At 43.4% G+C, this 23280-nt stretch overlaps 1 protein-coding gene across 1 annotated transcript in view; it reads left to right on the top strand.

Moving 5' to 3' along the window:
- PIGN (phosphatidylinositol glycan anchor biosynthesis class N) overlaps window positions 1–23280 on the top strand; it is a 710925-nt gene that overhangs the window by 402788 nt on the left and 284857 nt on the right. The window contains exons 16-18 of the mRNA XM_082259251.1: window positions 5889–5988; window positions 9353–9445; window positions 17352–17443. Coding sequence (XP_082115377.1) covers window positions 5889–5988; window positions 9353–9445; window positions 17352–17443 — 285 coding nt within the window. The remainder of the gene's footprint in view (window positions 1–5888; window positions 5989–9352; window positions 9446–17351; window positions 17444–23280) is intronic.

Raw genomic sequence — 23280 nt, 5'->3', positions numbered from 1 at the left:
ATGTATACTAGTATGTATAAATGTCTCTGGATGGATTTTCCCCTACCTTTTTTGCAATGAAAATCTTTAATAAAACTATTGAACAATAAAAAATAAATGCTATATTATACAGTAAAAACAGTTTGACATGGGAACATCATTGTCATGGAATTGCCATGCAGCTAGTTATAACTATCTTCAGACATTGAACATCAGATTTACATGTATACTGGGATATACTTGTTAGGTTGGCAGCACTATAACATGTAAAAGAAAGTAGACATAGGTAACTACTTTAAGTCATGTTTAATGAACTGTGAGATTCACCACTGTCAAACATAGCAGATGGATTGACTGTTTGTGCCAAGTGAGTTACGAGCTTGGGAATCTGAGATCAATAAAGGTAACATCTGCCATTTAGAATTATGATTGAATAAAAAGCAATCCTAAGGGGTATTCTATAAGACGTACACATGCTCTTTCATCTGAGAATAAGCATAGTAACAGACTGACAAGTGCAACGCATTGTTAGGATGTCAGGTGAATTTGTAGACCCTTAATAAGTATTTATTCACATAATGTAAATGTAGTTTAGTGACCTATGCTTTTTCGAAGTATAGCAATCTCCATTGTAAATGGCCATCAGTAGTAATGCACTGCATACTTGCTGTTAGGAAATCAATATGAGCATAAGCATTATATGCTGTATGAACAAATCAAATGGCCGACCTTAATGACCTAAACTTCTTTCCAGTACACTTAACAGCTGTGTAATGAACAGCGTTTAATTAGGCTTTGTGGTGATGGTGTAGCCCTTTTAGAATGGTAAATGAGGGCACTGAGATAGGTATTAGGCACTCTTGGTAATTAGTGCATTAAGTGCTTACACATCCTTCATTTGTGTTGGGTAGAAATCAGAAGTATAGGGCACATTTACATGTCTGTGCTCCCCATATCCTTTTTTGTATTGCTGTTTTTGTTTTGTGATTGCTGCAGTTTACACGCAGTTTTTAGAGAGCACATCTTTCATAAGAAATATTGGTAACAGATATAAAATGCATAATAAAACGAATGAACATGTTTTAATGCATGGAGCTGCACATAGAAGTTTAAATGGTTTAAATTTACTGAAAGCACACTAACATGTACAGCAAGGCCTGAGGTTTTTTTTTTTTTTTTAAACTTGTGTATCAACTTTGTGTAAGGGAGGGTTTGCTATCTTTGCTATATATTTTAGCTTTAAAATACAGATAATTTTTATTAAACATGTCACCATAACTGTCCGTTAATATAATAATGCTTTTTTTTTTTTTTTTTTTTTTCCTTTTTTATCAAGTCTACCTAACTGTATGAAATCCAAAAAAAATACATAAATCTAAGTCACATTACTCTGTTCGAATGACTGGAGCTCTATATCTCTATATTTTGCCCATCAACCTTCAACATTTATTTTTCTTTTCAGTGCCTTAACCATCCAAAGCCCCATAAAACTCCACTATTGGAAATCCGTAAATATTTTGCAATATTGCTTATTCAAGGTACTCTTCCCTCTACCCATCATGTGTGCAGTTTCTTTAATTGAATTAATATTATCAAAGTTACGTATTTGCCATCTCTTTCCTGGACACTGGGTAGGAATACAATCACTTTAAAAGTTAAATTCTTACATCTCGCCCCATTAAGCCACTTGCCCAATTTGCAGTTCTGTTATAAGGCCTTTTAACCTTTCAGCAGTTAAATAGCATATGTTCTAAGTTTGGAAAAAGGGCCCCCACTTTAGCAGTGGCAATTGCCCTTCTATTCAGAGTATCTTGCTGCAATAATTATACGTTTCTGGTATACCCCAGGTATATAAAAAAAACTCTATATATCCCCCCCCCTTCAAATCTATATTGGGCCCTTATCCTGGAAGAGTATTTGGTATGGATTTTATAGGGAAAACCCCATACAGAAACAATGTGCCACCCCCCCCCCCTCTAATTATACCAGACTCTTATCCAGCCTAGCTGATCAAGTTTAATTCAGAAGGGGGAAGTGCAGGCTAACTGCTTTCCCTACTGCCCTCAAATTGGATCTGATCTACTTTGCCCATTTTTCCAGCCTTGAACAGATAAAGCTGTTGTCTCTATGTGTCCCTTACACAATTTAAGTGATGGGGGGAGGACAGATATCTGCATCCCCCTTATCCTTTTGGGGGCGGGCATTTTTAAATTGTTAAATTCCCTACTCACCGACCCCTACATCCACCAGGGCAGGGACTTGGGAACAGGGCCCTTGTCCCCATCAACATGGCAAGGTGGGGGTGGTGCATGCTCGCTGCTCCTCCCCATTCCTGCAAGCCTAGCTGCATGCCTTGACCAGAGTCTGGATCTGTCTTTGGAGGAGAATCACTTTTTTTTACAGGGGGTTCTTCCTAAAAATCCAGATGAGGGCTTTTTTTAAAATTTGAATTTAGTAGATTGTGCAATTACAATACAGGTACCAACAAAGATACTCCAGATATACATTTTTAATGTTACACCAAAGTAATTATAGAAAACCAGACATTCCAAGTAAAAGAGATAGACTTCTAGACAACAGTTAAGAAAACACTTCAGATAGACCTGGCAGCTTGTGCAGGCCCACAGTAAAAAATCAAAAATAACAACCCGGCGCATCTGGATCAGGTATCACAATAGATGTATGTTGTGCCCCCTAAAACCTAACAATAAACACAAACTACATCACACAATGAATTCTTTTCCCTTGTTTAACAAAAACAGAAATGGCCCTCTCTTGACCCGTGGGCGAGGGAGTCAAACTAGAAGAGAGAAACAAAAGGGGGTAGAAAAAAGAGGGGAGAGCTAAAAAGGAGGAAGGGGACACAGAATTGGGGGAACATTATAATTGTGTGGGGAATAGAGGGATAGGAGGTGTTGAGAACTCTACTCCATTTTCACCCATCCCCCCCCACTCCCCCAGCGGAAGGTCTAAACAAAGAGACCATCAGTATATTTACACATGCAAGTAAGGGTCGTCCATGGCCACCAGGTATCTGTAAACTGATCCTCTCTTCCATAGCAAGTTGCTGTCAAGCTTTCTGATGTCCTAATTTTTGCTTTTCTGGAGAACCAGAGTTTTAAGATTGGTGAGGTATTGAGCTTCCAAAGGTCGGGGATACATACCTGGGAAGCATTCAGAAAATGCACTGTCAAAGACTTTTTGTAACGGTGTAGGGGCACCGAGTTTAGATGCAGATATGGGCTTTTTCTACAACAAGTTTATTGTTTTTTGTTTATTTGTTTTTACAGGGTATGTGGCCTGGTATGTTTTAGGGGAGGGGCAACTTGCAAAGAAATAAATAAATTAAAACAAAATATGGGGCCCTACCAAACTCTATACCAGACCCTTATTCTTGTAAAGGACAAGAAGGGTTTGGTATGGATTTAGAGGGGTCCCCAGGCAAAAAAAAAAAAAGAAACAAAAAAAAAAATGTGCCCCCCAAACCCATAATAGATACTTATCCTAGATAGATGTCTGGTATGGAGTTTTAAGGAGAAGCCCATCAAAAAAACCCTAAAAATAAAAAGTGAGGTCCCCTCAAAATCTGTACCAGATTTGTATCCAGCCAAGCAGGCTGGCTGGTCAGCAAAAAAAAAAAGGGGTCCCCAGACATTTACCGTATTTATCGGCGTATAACACGCGCCGGCATATAACACGCACCTCAATATTTGGAGAGAAATTTCAAGGAAAAAAGCTTAAATTTAAAATAAACAGCTTTGAACTCAGAACATTTTTTTTTTTAAATCAAATGACATCTTACCAGTGCCCATGAATGCATCCTCATCAGCAGTGTCCAGCAATGCATCTTCATCAGCAGTGTCCATATATGCAGCCCATAAGCAGTGTCCATACATGCAGTATCCATATATGCAGCCTATCAGCAGTGTCCATACATGCAGTGTCCATACATGCAGTGTCCATACATGCAGCCTATCAGCAGTGTCCATACATGCAGCCTATCAGCAGTGTCCATACATGCAGTGTCCATATATGCAGGCCATCAGCAGTGTCCATACATGCAGTGTCCATATATGCAGCCTATCAGCAGGGTCCATATATGCAGGGTCCATATATGCAGCCTTAATATATGCAGCCTCGCAAGCGCCATTGGAACAGTCCGAATAGGTTTTAAAAATGGGCGGGAAACAGCGCCGAGAGCAGAAGGGGCGGTCCGGGCCCAGGAGAAGGAAGGACGAGCTGTCATAAGAGCAGAAGGGGGCGAGTCGGGCCTGGCCGAGGAGAAGAGAGAACGAGCGAGCGCAGGCATCGGAAGTCCCGCCTCCTCAGCCGAGACGTGTGACGTCTGTCATAGGCGGGACTTCCGATGACTGCGCTCGCTCGTTCTCTCTTCTCCTCGGCCAGGCCCGCCCCCTTCTGCTCTAATGACAGCTAGTCCTTCCTTCTCCTCGGCCCGACCCGCCCCCTTCTGCTCTAATGACAGCTCGTCATTCCTTCTCCTCTGCCCGGCCCGCTCCTTCTGCTCTCTGCGATGTTTCCTGGCACTTTTTTTTTTAATATCGGCGTATAACACGCACTGCTGCTTTTTCCTCCATTTTTAGGAGGAAAAAGTGCGTGTTATACGCCGATAAATACGGTACTTCCCTTGCATGAATAAGTAGTGGTTACATAGTACACATTTTTATTCATGGATGAAAAAATGTACAAAGTAAATACTGCAGCCACACTGTGATTAAGTTATTTTTAAAACTAAAAACAAACATAGTACAAATTCATCATCAATCACATTGTCCTGTGATGTAGATCCATCATCAATTACGATGAACAATGTCCTAATGACCCGTTGACAAAAAACAATGACCTACACACAGCAATCTGCTCCTGATGGGCTCTCAATGTGAATGACCGCTAAATATCAACAAACCAGCTGTTGATGCAGTCTGACGTCATTAATCAAAAATAGTCATGACCATGTTTGGTCACTGACAGAACCCAGATCTGTAAGCCGCCATGGTCAGTGACCATGAGATTATAGCAGAAGGGTCACCTAGACTATGCTGATTCATAAAAAGCTGTGATCTGTGACTGCCAATATGCCAATCTCATTCATTCATGAAAGATTTCATAAGGTTGTTAATATAAATTGCATCTCTTTAATTGCAACTATAAGCATAGAAATCTTGTGGGATCGTAGGGGGGTTACATTATTATTAGGGGTCCTACATTTTGTATATACACACTGGAAATTAATAAAACAAAGAGTGTTCGTATACAGACTGGAAAATAAGAAAACAAATATTTGTATTGCTATTTTCTATAATATGAACAGTGCTTGTGATCTTTTAAACAACTTGTATAGAACAACAGTATTCTATGACTTATTAACTAATTGTTCATCCATGGCATGATCCCAAACACTTGCAGTTTTGCTTAGCTCAGCACTGCCTGCTGATATTGTTGAGACGATTACTAGAAGACACTGCAGGCTATGTGGTACTGCTGCTTTTCCAGATTAATCTGCCTGATAATACATGGAAGTGCTTAAGGGTCAACCCAAGCTATTAACATGTGTCTGACCTGCATCACAGGAAAATAGCCAGTATCGTGAACGTGTTTGTCAAATTGTCTGCCACTTAGAACTTAGTAACATTCATTTACTTTTAAAATTACTTTCCTGAATGGACTGGCCGAGGCTGTTGAAATCGTAATGTCTTAACAACTTCATTTCTTGGCTTCAGAAATGTCTCTGGAGGATCCTATGCAGGAGGGTCCACTGTTTGACACTTACTGCATTTATTGACATTTGAGCCATGTTGTAATACCTTTTTCTTATCAAAAAACAAACGTACTTTATATATTGTAAAAGTATAGAATTTTTTTTTTAAAATATATTTATTTTATATGTTTAGATTATGGATTCTTCATCAGCTCAAAATGTATCTAATCACAGTTTCAGCTCTTCGAGTGCTGGGATTTATCATCGTTATAGGCTTTGGAGTTTTACTGTTGGTGAGTAAGAGTAAAACTGCATAAATTACAATTTTTTCTCTGATTTAAGAGGTAGAAAATAATCCAAATGGCATTGGAACAAGGGTTACTTTGATAAGACAAGGTCCTAAGAAACGGGGCATGTTTAAAGATATGAAATCCAGGCACCAGGATTATAATGAAAAGGTTGTTTGAAAAGATTAAGGGAACCGCAGAGAGAAAATAATGCTTGCCACTTGGTTTCTGACTCTTGACTTGCTCCTTATTTTCTTTTCTGCATAGTTTTTTTTCTATCTGATTTTTAGAACATTAATAGGACCTAGCCTCCCCACAACCTACCCCTCATAACCACTGTAGTAACTTGTTCAAAGGGAAACTGCAGTGGTCTTTGGCTAGTTTTTATTTTAATCTTTTAAAGCTTAAACAATTTACAAGCAAATAGGTCATATATTATGTTATTTTTTTGTCTAAAATCAATTGAAAACCCATTGCATTTTACAAATATACATTTACTGCAAGAAGCAGTTATGCTTCAATTTGTGAAGTACATACTTGGCTGTCAGTTCAGTCGAATTCTGATCCATGTATGGGCAATGTGGTTGTACAGAAAAGGTTCTACTGATTACCTTCTGTACAACCGCCCTGTCGGATTTTCTCTGCTTGATCAGCGCAGCAGGCTATAAACTGCAGCACTGATCAGTGTATTCTGACAGCGAGGAAGTCTCCCCGACGTGAGAATAAAATTGCTCAGCTGAGAGCATCCCCCTCATTCACCTCGAATGTGTGAATGGGAAACTGGGTCAGTTTTGTTTTCATTCAAGCCACTGGTTGAACAAAATAAACTGACTATTGGATAGGCTGCCTAAGAGAGGTCCAAATTAGTTGTGCTTATTAAATGCAGACTGAAGATCTATACTGCACCATCTCTATTAATGGAGGAGTAGCCACTTTATCTTTCTTTAAATTATCGTTACTAAAAAAAAAGAACGCTGTCTGCTGTCTTTTGGAGGTTTTGTAGTGTTGTAACATGAATTATAGGACAAAGATAATAAAACTGGATTTCTTTGGGATTTTTTGTCACTGGTCTACACAAAAAATGTACATTATGCAACAGGTTGACCACTCTGTAAAATGGTGGTTTATGCCAGATTTTGTATGAGAGCCAGAGTTAAAGCTCAGAGGCCTTCCCCCTCAAGGAGGTCAGTGTGTAAAGGGAGCCGTGAGAGGTGGTGGTGTGCAGTGCACCATGGTGTCCAGGTTGGGACAGAGCAAAGTCAGAGCCTGAGAGAGAGTCCATGAGGGACAAAGCAGCTAGGAAGCTGTAGAGAGAGTCCATGATGTACAGAACAGCTAGGAAGCTGTAAGGAAGACTAAGAGCTAAAGCCCAGCATCTGTGCATAAATGCAGGGACGTGTTTCATGATTAGGAAGACCAAAAATGTAATGATGTTAAGGAGGGACCCTGAAGAGGTACTTGGAGAAGTAAAGCTGCCATAAGAGAGCCAGAAAACCCCCTGCGTAGGAAGACATATCTGTGTGAAGTTTTGATGTTCGTTTAAAGAGGTTGTAAACCCCCCTTCATGACTTTTGCCTATAGGTAAGCCTATAATAAGGCTTACCTATAGGTCCTGTAAATATCTCCTAAACTTGCACCATTTAGGAGATATTTACATTGCATGCAGCTGATGACGTCATCAGCGCATGCTCCCAGAAGGAACAGCCACGTGTGCCGTTCCTTCAGAGCCCTGTGCCGTGAACGACGGCTCCCACGGGCATGCGCGCTAGTGATGTCATCGCGCCTCCGGCCAATCAGATGGTCGGAGGACGCGAACCAGGAAGAAGGACGGCTGAACATGTCGGCCGTCTCAGCGGGGAGCGGGCAGCACTGCGGGGCTTAGTTTTTAGGTAAGTATTTCATAATGAGCTAGTATGTGATGCATACTAGCTTATTATGCCTTTGTCTTTCAGGTTTTTCTTTTTTAATTTTTTTTTTCTGAGGTTTACAACCTCTTTAAATCAAAGTGGGCAGGAAAACCCTGAAAACGATATCTGGCAAGGAGTAAACTCGCTACTTTGGCACTGCCATTGAGAAGAAACCCCAACGTGTCACAATTTTTTAAAGAATCCAAATCCAAATGATTTGTAAATAAAAACCTGCAGAATCTTGGTTGTGTAAGTTTTTATCCATTTTGCTGTGCAATCCCTAAATAAGCTTTTAGAAGTCATGTAATTCGTTGAATAGAGTCTGCATGTATGACTATAAAATGTTACATCTCCTTGAATAAATGTACCCTGATAGTGAAAAGTCCACAGAGGGACAAGGGGGGAATTGGGACTATGCGATACCAAATAAAGAAAAATGTAATAGAGAATAGAAATGTAAATATTGGAAATTAATATTCTAAAAAAAAAAATTGATTGATTCAAATTGCAGTAAAATGCATCAATGAAAGATCATTGTTGGGTAAGATAAAAAAATAATGAAAGCTTACAAGAGGACATTAATGTATATATACGGGAAGGCCCCTGATATAAATACAAATACAGATGTCGAAAGTAGTGGACACAGAAGCCCCAACGCGTTTCAACCTGAAGTCTTCTTCTGGGGGTAGATGTCCACTTTACACAGTTATCTACAATTATTATTATCTACTAATAGTGTAACAAAAAGTGTAAAGTGGACATCTACCCCCAGAAAAAGACTTTAGGATGAAACCCGTTGGGGCTTCTGTGTCTCATGTGCATTCAACTTCTTTGGTCGACCATGGCGAGGCTTGTTCTGAGTGGAACCTGTCCTGTTAAGCCACTGTATGGTCTTGGCTACCGTGCTGCAGGTCAGTTTCAGGGTCTTGGCAATTTTCCTTTAGCCTAGGTCATCTTTATGTAGAGCAGCAGTTCTTTTTTCAGATCCTCAGAGAGTTCTTTGCCATGAGGTGCCATGTTGAACTTCGTGACCAGTATGAGAGAGTGAGAGCGATAACACCAAATTTAACACACCTGCTCCCCATTCACACCTGAGACCTTGTAACACTAATGAGTCACATGACACCGGGGAGGGGAAATGGCTATTTAGGCCCAATTCGGACATTTTAACTTAGGGGGTACTCACTTTTGTTGCCAGCAGTTTAGACATTAATGGCTGTGTGTTGAGTTATTTTGAGGGGGCAGGATATTTACACTGTTATACAAGCTGTACACTCACTACTTTACATTGTAGCAAAGTGTAATTTCTTCAGTGTTGTCACATGAAAAGATATATTAAAATGTTTACAAAAATGTGAGGGGTGTACTCACTTTTATGAGATACTGTACATATATTTTACGATTTTCTTTGATTTCTCATAACATCTTCAACCATCATCTTTTGCATGCCTTTCTCCATTTAGGTTCTGAGCTTCTTCTTTCGTTCAGTGCTTACTATTGGACTTTTGGGTTTTGCTTGTTGGCCTCTGGTTACCAAGCTGTGGAGTCAAGCTAAGGTAAACCTTTTTTTTTTTTCAAATTGATTAGTTGCAATATAGCTATCCACATACAAGTACTTAAAGTCAAACTCCTAAGTATTAGAATTCTTTTTTTGGTATCTGAATTTAATAATTCAGAGATTAACACATTTTAGGAGCCAAGTAACCAATGTGGCCAAAATTACAGCCAACTACTTTGACATACTATAAATTTGTGACTGTTTTATTAGGCTCACCTATATAGTAATGAACAGGGCCCCTTTTGCTTTCAGAACCTCCTGAATTCTTTGTAGAATGCATTCAAAATTGAGCAGCTAATGAGGGCCTTTGAACTTTGGACACAAATGATGACTTTGTTTATGTGCCAGCCCTCTCACTATAAAAGTAATGGCGAAGGAGGACCAGCCACATATCGTTCTGCTGGAAGTCATAGCAGGGAAAGGATAGGGAAAGCTGGCATAGGGAGAAATTCAGGATCAATTAGCAAGAAAACTGTAAAACTGTAAGGCATACTTTTCTCCTCTTTCACTAAAACTCACATCAGTTTACAAGCTCTGCAATGCATGCTGTTATGAAAAATTATCTTACATTCATTAGGTAAACAAACATTTTTGCTTTTGTTTACACTTGCTGTTTTTCCACTTCTTGGTTAAGTGAGGCACTAAGTGCCGGTTCACACTAGTACGACTTGTCAGGCGACTTGGTCAGCCTGACAAGTCGTGCACCGTCGCGGTCCATTGTGTGGTACAGGAACGGTTCTAATAGGAGCGACATAAGTCGCTCCGACTTAGAAAAAGGGTCCTGTACTACTTCGGGGCGACCTGGAGCGACTTGCATAGACATTCATTTTATGAAGTCCGTGCAAGTCGAGCCGAAGTCGCGGTGCACGAGACTTCACAGGTCGCCCCCGAAGTCGTGCCGCTTCAGTGTGAACCGGCACTAAAACCACAGCCTCATACTTACATCTTGGTTACTGTCAATGTTCTAAGAGGCAGCCCAGAGTGTTTTTTATTTCAGGGGTGCAGTAGTTTGGGGTTTTTATTTATTTTGGTGTATATTTGTTTTTGTTTTGTTTTTTTGCTATTGTCTTATGTTTAGGTAATTTTTTTTTCCTGCAGCAAGACTTTCATTTGGCTTTTGTTTTCGGGGTATTTCAGACTTTCTAATGCAAACTGCTTTTTTTTCTTTGCTGCAAGACTTCCCTTTGGAAAAAAATGTTTTTTGTTTCAGGGGTGATATTTCAGGGTTTTCATTACTTTTGGTGGTTTCTTGGTGTTTTTTTTATGTTTTTGGGGCTTTTTTTTTTTTTTTAGGTTAAACTGTTTTTTTTTGTCCTTTGAGACTTTTTTTTGTCCTCTGAGCCTTTGTTTCAGGTGATATTATTTTGAGCTTTTCACTTATTTGGAGGATATATTAATTTTTATTTTATGCTTGTATTAAAACCCCTACCAGTGCTCTTGGTCACTAGCTACTTTGGGCCTAAAGTTGCAATTTAAAACTTCCTGCTACCCAATGGATCCTGGGTGATGTAATGGACCAAATATGGCACTTTTTGGGTGACTATATCTGGGGAAGAGGCCCTTGTTCCCCAATATGGGTACAGGGCTCTTCGTTAGAAGGGAAATAATTTTTCTGCCGCCGCATGCAAGTTACCATCCCAATGTTGACAGGTATTTGCCCTGTTATAGTACAGGAAGGGGGCTTCACGCTCACTGCCATCCTTTTCCTAGCCATCTAGGCTACATGTCTAGATACGGGTCTGGTTTGAATTTAATGGAAACCCATACTGTTTTATACATTTTTTTTTAAATGGCACTTTTAAAAAACGACATTTTACTGTACTGTAATTTCATATGCAGCTGTAACGCATCTCTCAAACATGATATTCATAGGATTTGTGTATTTACAAGGTTGCCCTTTAAGTCATATGAAAAGACCTTTTGTTTACATTCATTGAAGGATACAGCTTGTTATTAATTGTGACTGTAGGGTTATATCGCCTCCCTCAGTAGTGGGGCACTAGGCAGAAAAAATAAGGACACTGCACTGCTTATGGGCAGAACAAACTGGTAGTCAAACCTCCCATCTGCGATAGGCTGCTCAGTTTTTTCTGCCTAGTTTAGGAATGAGGACATAGTCCCATGTTGAGATTCTAAGTAATACGTTTTTTTCCTTTCTTTTTCTCCAATTTTTTCCTGTGAAGATTTTAAAGCAACAGCCGAGCAGGGTGACAGGCTGGATAACCTGGATCAAGTCGGCACCTCAGCTTGGCCAGCCAGCACAGGCAAACCCCTAGCTATGTGCGGGTTTGGCTTCAATAGCCCTATCCGGTACTGGGGCAGAAGGGGAGTTGCACATCTTGTGGGGACACATATGACCAGATGTTCGAGTTCAAGTGTTAACCTGGCTGACACCCCCCTCCTCGGTGGAAGGCAGTTTGTCTTGGGAGTGTTACTCATGTTTGTTCACTGGACTCGTAGGTATACTCTGGTGCTTGTGGCAGGCTGTGGGCTCTCCCTGGAGTGGTCATCCCTGTCAGTTCTCCCCCTCAGGCCTGAGTTGCCGGTTCCATGCCGCCTTTTTCCTCCTTTCCTCCCTTCCAGGTTGGGTGCTTGCTTGCATGGGCAACTCCAGCAAGCAGCCTATGAGGCTTCCTTAATGCATGGAGTGGGCACTGGGTGCCTGATCTCCTTGCACACAGTGGTAGCTGGGGAAAGGGTGGGCGGTCCATGGCCTTTTGTCCTCGTCAGCGCCAGTCGTGTACAGTGCAGCTGCCCAGCAGCCACATTTGTATAGCCCCTGTGGTGGCCTAACTGCAGGCCCTGTGAGGAGGTGAATGTTCTCTATGTGATGGCGGGTTCAAATGGAAGCGTGCTTTGCCAGATTGCCTTCTTTACTGCAGTGGTGGCACGGGACACAGCCCATCGTCCTTCTAGACAGCTGTTTAGCACTGGTGTTGTGAGTCCTGCTGGGGTTTCCCCTCCGTCTGCAGAAGCCTATTGAAGGGTGGTCTTTGTCCTTCGCATGGACTTTTAGGCGTTTGGTTCCTGGCAGTGCTTGGGTTGGTGTTGGGAGTGTATCTTCCTGTGGGGAACTCTGGGCATTCTATTCCATTGGATGCTCTGTTGGCAGCCCTGTGTTGCAGGTGTAAGTGCCGCATGGTCGCAAGGTGAGTAAAAAACTTCCCCCTTAGTCGTTCCTATTCAGATGTTTCTGAGATGGAGACCATTTCTGCCACTGTGGGTCCCACTTTCCCTGTTGTCCAGGAAGACGCGACCCCTGAACTATCAGAGGATAACTCCCCACTGTTTCTGCGCAAGAAAAGGCGCTGGTGGCTGCACTCATTATTTACTATGTAGGAGCCCCTAAAAGGATACCTCTAGGACTGCCGAGGAGGTGGCTGTTTCCTTTTGTACGTACATGCCGTCACATATCTCCATGGTTCTTCCTTTTCCTGCCTACTTTAATACATTTTTTTTATAGTACCTGGGAACATCTGAAGCGACCTTTTGTAGTCCCAAGACGCTTTTTGGTGAGTTTCCTTTTTGAGAAGGTGCTTCCTAAAAAATGGATCTCTCCCGCTATCATGGACCCTCCTATCTCAAGGTTGAACAAGGCAACCATGAATCCAGTGGAGGACTCTCCCTCCTTCAAGAATCCTGTAGACTGGAATGTGGAATTGGTCACTCGCTTAATGTTTACAGTGGGTGATTCGGCCCTCCTCCCAATTCTGGCTATGGCCCTCATATCCTAAATTCTCTGACTGAGTGGGCTAAGCTCTTACACCAGGATCTGGGTAATGGGCAGGTTTCCCCAGTCTATGTGGAACTGGCAGATCAACTCATACAGGGCCTCAAGCACGAGTGTGATGCATCTTTGGATGTTATCCCATTTCCAAGCTCTCTGTCTCGGGCATGATTTTGCACCAAGTCCTCTGGCTTAATCATTGGTCAGAAGACCAGACTTCTAAGAAGGTGCTGGCAGAATTGCTCTTCCGAGGCAAGGGGCTCTTCTGTGCCACTCTAGATTACATAATCAAACATGTTTTACTGCAATCTAGAAATGGTCAGGAACTGCGGCACAACCAGCCCCTCCTCCAAAACCATTTGCCTATTAGCCTTGAAAATTACCAAAATTAATTTTCAAGATTCCCCCACCCCATAGGCAGATCTTCGTTCATAACAGACAGGCTATATGCTGCACCTTTAGGTAATTGGACATTGGCAAAAACACTCAAAGCTTTGGTCATGCACTCATATAACCCCTCCTACCGTGTGATTGTCAGGTTTTTGCTAGTGTCCCCAGGTGATAAATTCATCTTTGTAAGAGAGTGGATAGAGCATAGTGATTAATACTATCAAGACCACTGCTAGCTGCACCAAGCCACCGTGGCAGAAGTGTGGAATTTATCCAGTGCCTCCTGGTTTTGTACTGTACTCGGACCACATGTGAAGATAGCACCAGGGCTGACCTGTAATGTTACAACTGCACTGGACCTGGTTTAAAAGGGAATTCTGCTGGGTACTGTGTGCAAGGTGTGTGTTGCTGCCAGGTTTTATATAGGTCCAAGTCAGTGGTCCACCTGAGGGGGAGCCTAGTCCTTGGAAGATCTCCCTTTTATTGGAGGGGAGCCCAACTAAAGTCAGTAAAGTTTGCTTTAGGGTATATACACCATTTTATTTTTGTAATTGTCGCAAGTGCTGCCACCATCTTGCTCCCCTATTCTACATGTACTGCACATGTGAGGAGACGCGGACACCATTTTGGTCCTCCCGCAAGCTTGTACTACACATGTGCAGGCTTCATCTTTGATTCAGTGCACATGTATAGTCGCCATTTTGATAACTACTGTGCATGCGTAGGTGCCATTTTAACCCTCTCCTTGCCTACAGACCAGCAGCTACACGAGAGGTTCCCAGCTTATGTTGTATAGCAATTTGCAGAGGGTTTATATATACATACTGTATACAGTACATAAACAGTATGTTTGTGCGTATCTATAGTAGGAATTATTAAGAAATGTTTTATTTTTTATTTTTTATAACATCGTGAATGGCACAAAAAGTGTAACAGGAGTGTAATTACATGATCCAGCATGTGGAACACCCATTAGAGACTCCTCATGATCAATATTAGAGTCAAGTGTTGTCTGTTACTATGATTAAATAGACTATGGGGTATATATACTAAAGGCAAATAGGCTGTTCAATTTACAAAGAAAATGTCCCTTTAGTGAATGTGATGAAAATGCACTTTTTAAAGAGTAGCCAATCATGTGCAAGGAAATTTAACCATTTCAGCTCTTTTTGCTAGAAAATTACTTAGAACCCAAAAGCATTATATATTTTTTTTTGAAGCAAAGGCCCTGGAGAATAAAATGGTTGGTGTTGCAATTTTTTATGGAATTCGGTATTTGCAAAGCGGTTTTTCAAGCACAAATTTTTGAAAAAATACAGTTTAATGAATTATAATGCACACAAACAAAATATAATATTCAATTTTTGGTATTTTCTGCCCCCTGTGAAAGCGAGAGGCTAATTAGCCGTTAGGATTGTTTTTACATGAATAGCCATCGCCGGCTAAATAAAAATCCTGGTATAAACACTTCAACCTGGCGACAAACGGGTACGTCGCGGAGGCTGAAGTGATTAAAAAAGTATTTTTGCCTGCAGATATTTACATGCTTAAAGCCAATAGAGCTTCACCTAATTAAATAAGCTAAGGGAAAATCCTTTGCAATGTCAACACCCTATTTGTCTTTAAGTTACCCTTAAATAAACCCATATGTCTCTTCCATCACTGAGACAATGTATCTTGAAAGGGTGATTCTGATGTATGAAGAGTTTTATATATAATGAATGGAGGAGAGGGGAGCTGCTTGGCCATATTGGATGTTGAAAGTTGGGTTTAAATGGTAGAGAAGTATGAAAGAAAGTCAGTAGGGAACTTAGATGTGAACTGAGATAGGGAGATCAGGGAGGGAAGAAGAAAAGAGAAAATGAGGAAAAAAAAGCAAAAGTGAGGCAAAATGGTGGTCAAATGGTGTTGGCAATCAAGGGGCTTTTCCAGTGTTGTGTTCCCCATAGGGTCAATTAAAGGTCTCCAGGCAATTTAAACCCAAAAATTAAAAAAAGTAATAAAAGGATGTAACATCCCTGAGAAGTTGAAAAAGGCCACCACTGCCCTCTAATTCCTTAGATTTGTTGAAGCTCCAATGTCTGGGGGGGTCAGCATATTCTTATAAGTATAAGTGTGTGAAAAAGATTTAAAAGGTGAAGTAATCATTATCCTATGTTATGTAAGATATTTAACCAGTTCTGGACCGGAAGGATTTGCCCCCATAATGACCAGGCCATTTTTTGCGATTCGGCACTGTTACTTTAACGGAAAATTGCACGGTCGTGCAAGGCTGTACCGAAATACAATTGATGTCCTTTTTTCCCCTCAAATAGAGCTTTCTTTTAGTGGTATTTGATCACCTGTGTGGTTTTTATTTTTGCGCTATAAACAAAAAAAGAGCGACCATTCTGAAAAAAAAAAAAAATATTTTTCACATTCTGCTATATAACATTCCCCCCCCCCCCAAAAAAAAAAAAACTAAATATCAAAATTTTTCATCCTTTTAGACCGATTTGTATTCTGCTACATGATACTGCTCCAAAAAAATCACAATAAGCGCATGTTGATTGGTTTGCGCAATTGTTATCACCTCTACAAACTAGGGGAAAGATTTATGTCATTTTTATTTATTTATTTATTTATTTTTTACTAGTAATGGTGGCGATCAGCGATTTTTAGCGGGACTGTGTTATTGCGGCGGACAGATCGGACCCCTAACTGACATTTTTGACACTTTTGGGGGGACCAGTGACATTACTACAGTAATCAGTGCTAAAAATATGCACTGTTACTGTAATAATGACATTGGCAGGGAAGGGGTTAACCTAGTTGGTGATCAAGGGGTTAAATGTAAGCCTAGGGGCGTGTTTACTAACTGTGGGGGGTTGGGCTTTTGAAATTATCACAGAGACCTGTGATCCTACATAGAAGGATCACATGTGCTTTGTGATCATTTCAGAGAGAACGGTCAGCTGTGTTTACAACAGCTGCCTGTTCTTCTCTCTCAGCGGGGATCGATCGCGGGTGCCCGGCAACAATCGGAGCCGCCTGCCCCGTGCATCGGAGTCCCCGCTGCCGAGTGGGGGTGGGGGCAGGAGCGTACTGCCGACCAGGAGGGGCTGCCTGCCGCAGTATATATGCGGCACCCACGATCGCTCACCGCTGAGAGAGAAGAACAGGCAGCTGTTGTAAACACAGCTGACCGTTCTTCTCTCTGAAATGATCACAGAGCACCTGTGATCCTTCTATGTAGGATCACAGGTCTCTGTGATCATTTCAAAAGCCCACCACCCCACAGTTAGTAAACACGCCCCTAGGCTTACATTTAACCCCTTGATCTCCAACTAGGTTAACACCTTCCCTGCCAATGTCATTATTACAGTAACAGTGCATATTTTTAGCACTGATTACTGTAGTAATGTCACTGGTTCCCCCAAAAGTGTCAAAAATGTCAGTTAGGAGTCCAATCTGTCCGCCACAATAACGCAGTCCCACTAAAAGTCGCAGATCGCCACCATTACTAGTAAAAAGTGGTTAAAAATTATGATTGCATTGATAAAAAATATTTGGATTATAATGCTTTTCTATTTTTCTATATGAAATTTTTAGATAAAATGTTTGAAAAACATTTGCATGTGACAAAGTAAGGAAATCTTTTACTTCTTCCAGGAGCAGATTTAGTCTGCTGTACTGTTGGGAAACGGCTGGATTGATTTTGCTGTTCTGTCAATTCTGCTTGTGTACATGATCTCCCACAGTGCCGTTACCGATATTTACTTTTTTTCCTCTTTCTCTTTCTTTGCAGATAACAACTGTGAGTTGGGTTCTCTTGTGCTTGCTGTTGGCAGTGTTTCCCCTGATGCCTGTTGTTGGAAGGGAGCCCAACATCACTCTGGTGTAAGATCAACATTGTCTTCCTAAAAGCTTTATATCACATTTAGTACGCACTGATTCAGTGAGTCTTGTCAGACACGTGAACTATTGTGGAGTCAGGGGAAAAAAGGATGTTATTTAAATAATGAAAGAAACTGTCTGCTTAGATGGGCTGCTGATGGTTATTCTATTGTGCATTAAGTAGACTTTAAGAATTTATAGCATGTATTTATTTTGTGTTCGTAATATATAGAGTATGTATATATATATATATATATATATATATATATATATCCCATATGTTGGTCCCTTAGGTAATTTTGTGAACATCTCTTCTAATACAGATTGTGTGGAGTTTTTTTTTTTCTTTACCTATTAGGAGCGTTTAATTGTGTCTTCATCACTGGACATTGGATAATATTTACTATAGCGCAAGAAACATTTTTCCCCACCTTGTAGCACAAGTGTTTGCTTTTGATTCACTAGTAGTAGTAGTGTAGTAATTGGAGTGTAAATGTCTGTGTCTATGCGGCTTAGTTTAAGGTTTAGGTGAAATCTGTAGATGGATGTTTTAGAACGTACACTGCTGGAGGCCCTCTTAAATACATATATTTCAGTTTACATTAGGGGTGCACTGATCTGACTTTTCTTGTCCCGATACCAATATCTGGCATTGTGTATTTGCTGATACCGAAACCGATCTGGAACTACACAATATGCATGCGGCTGCAGTACAGAGCAAAGCCGCTGCATCATGTGTATGGCTCCTCCATTAACCGATCCATGGGCCGATCCGGTTTTGCTGAGTCCCGGCTCAGCCGTCCCTTACTTGGTGTAGTAGTAGTATGGGATGGGAGCCGCTACTTCCTGTATAGGTCCAGCTCACAGGCAGAGTGATATCAGATGCACTCCGCCTGTGAGCCGGACCTATACAGGAAGTAGCGGCTCCCATCCCATACTACTACTACACCAAGTAAGGGACGGCTGAGTCGGGACTCAGCAAAACCGGATCGGCCTGTGGATCGGTTAATTTTACCAATCCCCCCCCCCCCCCCCGATCCAACTATTGTGGCAGTATCGGCGCCGATATCCGATCCTAATATCGGATCGGTGCATGCCTAGTTTACATATATATATATATATATACACACACGTACATACATACAGGTGCATCTCAAAAAAATTGAATATCATCAAAAAGTGAATTTATTTCAGTAATTCAATTCAAAAAGTGAAACTCATATATTTTATATAGATGTGTTACACACAGAGTGATATATTTCAATCAATTTTTATTTTTTCATTTTGATGATTATGGCTTACAGCTAGTAAAAACTCAAAATTCGGTATCTCAGAAAACTAAAATATTACATAGGGCCAATAAAAAAAAAAAAAAAAGGATTTTTAATAAGGAAATATTGGCTTACTGAAAAGTATGTCCATGTACAGTATAGTATGCACTCAATACTTGGTCGGGGCTCCTTTTGCATGAATTAGTGCATCCATGCGGTGTGGCATTGAGGCAATCAGCCTGTGGCACTGCTTAGATGTTATGGAAGCCCAGGTTGCTTTGTTTGTGGCTTTCAGGTTGTCTGCATTGTTGAGTCTGGTGGTCTCTCATCTTCCTGTTGACAATACCCCACAGACTCTCTATGGGGTTTAGGTCAGGCGAGTTTTCTGTCTAATCAAGCACAGTGATACCATGATCTTTAAACCAGGTGTGGGCAGGTGCCAAGTCCTGCTGGAAAATAATATTAGCATCTCCATGAAGCTGGTCAGGAGAGGGATGAATGAAGTGCTCTAGAATTTCCTGGTAAAGGGCTGAGCTGATTTTGTACTTGATAAAACACAGTGGACCAACACCAGCAGATGACATGGCTCCCCAAATCATCACGGACTGTGGAAAATGTTGCATTTCATTTGGAAATCAAGGTCCCAGAGTCTGGAGGAAGAGTGGGGAGGCACAGAATCCAATTTGCATAAAGTCCAGTGTGAAGATTCCACAGTCCGTGATGAAGATGAGAGACACCAGACTCAACAATGCAGACAAGCTGAAGAAACCTGGGCTTCCATAACACCTGAGCAGTGCCACAGGCTGATGGCCCCCATGCCACGTTGCATTGATGCAGTAATTCATGCAAAAGGAGCCTGGACCAAGTATTGAGTGCATATTATACTGTACATACTTTTCAGTAAGCCAACATTTCTGTATTAAAAATCCCCTTTTTTATTGCAAAATTTTGTTTATTGATTTTTCTAAAAATCCTTTTTTTATTGTTCTCATGTAATATGTAACGCAGGACTGATATCCGTAGGGTTATACTGCCCCCTACAGGAGTAGGACACTAGGCAGGAAAAAAGTTCTGACCACACCCATGGGCAGACCCAGGGGGTATATCCTCTCTTTCCCTGCCACAGGATGTCAGTTTTTTCTGCCTAGTCAGGAGTAAGGACCTAAGTTCCTTGCTGGGATCTTTTTTAGATAAATCTTTTTTTTTAGTTAGCTTTTTTCTCCAGTTGTTCCTGTGAGATCTTCAAGCAATTATGCTGGATCTGGGCTGGATGTTGAGATCCAGTGGTCACCCCAGCTGGCCTACAAGCGCGTGCAGACCCAGCTCCGCGCTGGGTCGGCCGCGACATAGTCCCGTTGGACAGGGACTGGCCCGCGGGTTAAACGTCCCTCTGAGTTGCGTCTCCTTTGGCCGACACCCCCCCACTGGGCGGTGAGAGGTTTTTGTCTGGAGTGGCGCCCGCACTGTTCCGGTATGGTGAGTAAATGTTTCCCCCTGCTCCTCATGGCTGACTCTGGGGTGGACCCGGGCCCCTCCCTGGGAGGGTCGGACCCACACTAATCTGGGTTCCCCTCTGTTCCCCTGTGCACCCTCCCCCTGTGGTGTCCCTCTCCCCTCTCCCTTCCCCCCTACGGGGGGTGTTTGTGTGTGTGTGGGGTGGCTAGCCGTTCATGCAAGCCGCTAAGGGGGCGGGGGGTGGGGGGGTCCCGAGTGCGGACGGCTGTTGTGCGGGGGGCTTCCTCCCTGGCTTCCCAGGGCCTACCTGCCGATCGATCGTCTGTTAGTAGATGTGGGGACCCCCTTCCCACCGCCACGCGCGGGGCTGCCATTTGTTTGGAGTCCCTCATGTGGCTCATGGGGGCGGCCATCTTGGTACACCCAGCTCGTTTTGTTTGCAGAGCTGGGCAGCTGTGGGAATTACTGAGGGCGTGTGAGGGGCGGAGCCCCTCCCTAGACCCGGGAAGATCGCTCCACAGGACTTCCTTGTCATGTGGACAATGCTGAGAGCAGTCCTTTTGAACTCTGGTGCATCGTGTGGTGAGCCTTTTGGGGGTCTCTCTCTCTCTCTGCGGGGGTCTCGAGGCACGCTGTCTGACCATTGAGGGGCGCTGCAGCGCTGGGTGACATTTTACAAAAAAAAAAGGTTTTTTTTTTAATTTTGTCATTTTTTGCTGACGGGTTCCCCTGGTGTTGCCATGGACCCTGCTGCACATGTGTCCCCACCTGATCCCCTCGAGGTGGCCGCAGGGCCCTCCGATTCTCCGCTCACCATTGATGCGCTTTCGGCGGTCCTGGAGTAATTTGTGTCCCGGGTGGAGGTGGCCTGTCAGGGACGGGGGGCTAAAAAGCGACCCCCGCCTACCCCTGTCTTGTCTGATGCCTCAGATTCTGATCCTGAGCCAGTCGCTGCTGCTGCGGGTTCCTCCTCTGGGTCTGCTGTCTCGCGCCCCGTCTCCTCTGATAGTGAGGATGACCTTTCTGCCTCCGCCATAGCGCAAGACAAGGCACTGGTGGACGCACTGATTGTGTCTGTCCGGGAGTCCCTAAAACTGGAGGTTGCACCTGCGGATGCAGCTCATATGGAAGTTGCCTTTAGCACTCGCAAGCCCTCCAAGGTGGCAAAGGTGTTTCCCTTTCCCAAATGCTTTGACGATATCATTAAGAAGGAGTGGGTCCGTCCAAAACGACCCCCTGGGTGCCCAAACGGATTGCTAGGCGCTACCCGTTTGAAGAGTCCCTCCTTAAAAAATGGACGGTGCCACCTTCGGTGGATCCGCCGGTTTCCAGACTAAATAAGGCTACTGTTATCCCGTTGGAGGATTCAGTTGATCATAGGGCGAAATCTGTGTCCCGTTCCATATTCTCCCTGGCAGGGTCGGCCTTAAGGCCGGTGTTTACCATTGCTCTGGTCTCACAGACGTTTACGGAATGGGCCAAGCTGTTTCGCCATGACCTGGAGGGGAGAAGTCTCCCCCCTGCCGTGACGGTTTTGCTGGAGCAGATGGTGCAGGGACTACAGTTTGTTTGTGACGCCGCACTGGACGCTGCTCCATTGCTGGGGCGTGTGTCGATCTCGGCGGTGGTCCTCCGGCGCATGCTATGGTTGAAGTGCTGGTCGGCGGATCAGGCTTCCAAAAAAGCCTTGACTGATCTCCCTTTTCAGGGGGATCGCCTGTTTGGTGCTACCTTGGATGAGATTATCAAGGATCTCACTGGGGGCAAGAGCACCTTTCTACCACAGGCTAATAAGGGTAAGGAACCTGGTCGCAGACAGGGACCTTCCTTTTCAGCTCACAAGAAGTTATTTCGCTCCTCCGGGGCGGGCAACAAGGCGAAGCCTCCAAAGCCCCCCCGGGGGGTTTCAAGAGACCCTGGTCTGGTAAACAAAAATACGGTCCTTCCAGACCTGAGAACAAGACTGCTTCAGCCTGGAGGTGCGCCCCCACCCAGATCAGGGGTGGGGGGGCGACTTCGCCGGTTCCCGGACCTGTGGCTCTCCAGGATTCAAGACAAATGGGTTCACGAGGTCATACGGTCAGGATACAAGATCGAGGTTTGATCGCTTCCACCGGCGCGGTTCTTCCCTTACAATATGCGACTGTTGGGGGCAGTGCAGGGCTTGATGCAACAAGGAGTGGAGTCCATTCACACAGTGGTAGCCTCCATGCATCAGGGGGATTTTCTGGCGTCCATAGACATCAAGGATGCCTATCTTCACGTTCCCATTTACGCAGGACACCAGCGGTTTCTGCGCTTTGCTGTGGGAAAAGACCACTATCAATTTGGGGCGTTACCCTTTGGTCTCATCGCTGCTCCCTGGGTTTTCACAAAGGTTTTGGCCCCAGTTCTGGCGCTGTTGCGGCAGCGGGGCATATTGATCCTGGGCTACCTGGGCGACCTCCTCCTCTGTGCGGAGTCGCCACATGCTCAGTTTCATACGCGGACCCTCCAAAAGGAGATTCTTCTCAAATGGAACTGGAATCCCGATTCCTTGGACAATCGGATCCGGCTGAGCGAGCGGACCAGGGAATCTCTGGTTTGGTGACTTCGGTCTCCGATGCTCAGTCAGGAGAAGTCCTCTCTTCCGATCTATTGGACGATTGTCACCACGGATGCCAGTCTATCCGGGTGGGGAGGGATTCTCGGCAGGCTATCTGCTCAGGGGCTCTGGTCCCTGGAAGAATCCAGGTTGCCGATAAATGTGTTGGAATCAGGTTTTGTCTGGTTCACAGGACCGAGCATCTTCAGGGCTGCCCGGTTCGGATTCAGTTGGACAATGCCACGGCCGTGGCTTATGTCAATCACCAGGGGGGCACCAAGAGTGTTCTGGCGGCCGTGGAAGTGGCCGACATTCTTGTTGGGCGGAACGGTTTGTTCCGGCGCTTTCCGCAGTTCACATTCCGTGCTTGGCGCTGGTTGCTCCATGGAGGCAGTATCAGCTGCTGTATGCCTTTCCTCCTCTCAAGTTGCTGCCGAAACTTCTTCGCAGGATAGAGGCGGAGGGAATTCCAGTCATCCTTGTAGCTCCGGAATGGGCTCGTCGGGCCTGGTATGCCGACTTGGTTGGGC

This window comes from Pelophylax lessonae, assembly GCF_965119305.1.
Source record: "Pelophylax lessonae genome assembly, chromosome: 5".
Taxonomy (NCBI): domain Eukaryota; kingdom Metazoa; phylum Chordata; class Amphibia; order Anura; family Ranidae; genus Pelophylax; species Pelophylax lessonae.
Note: the sequence above shows the minus strand (reverse complement) of the source record. Positions and strands in the feature narration are given on the sequence as shown.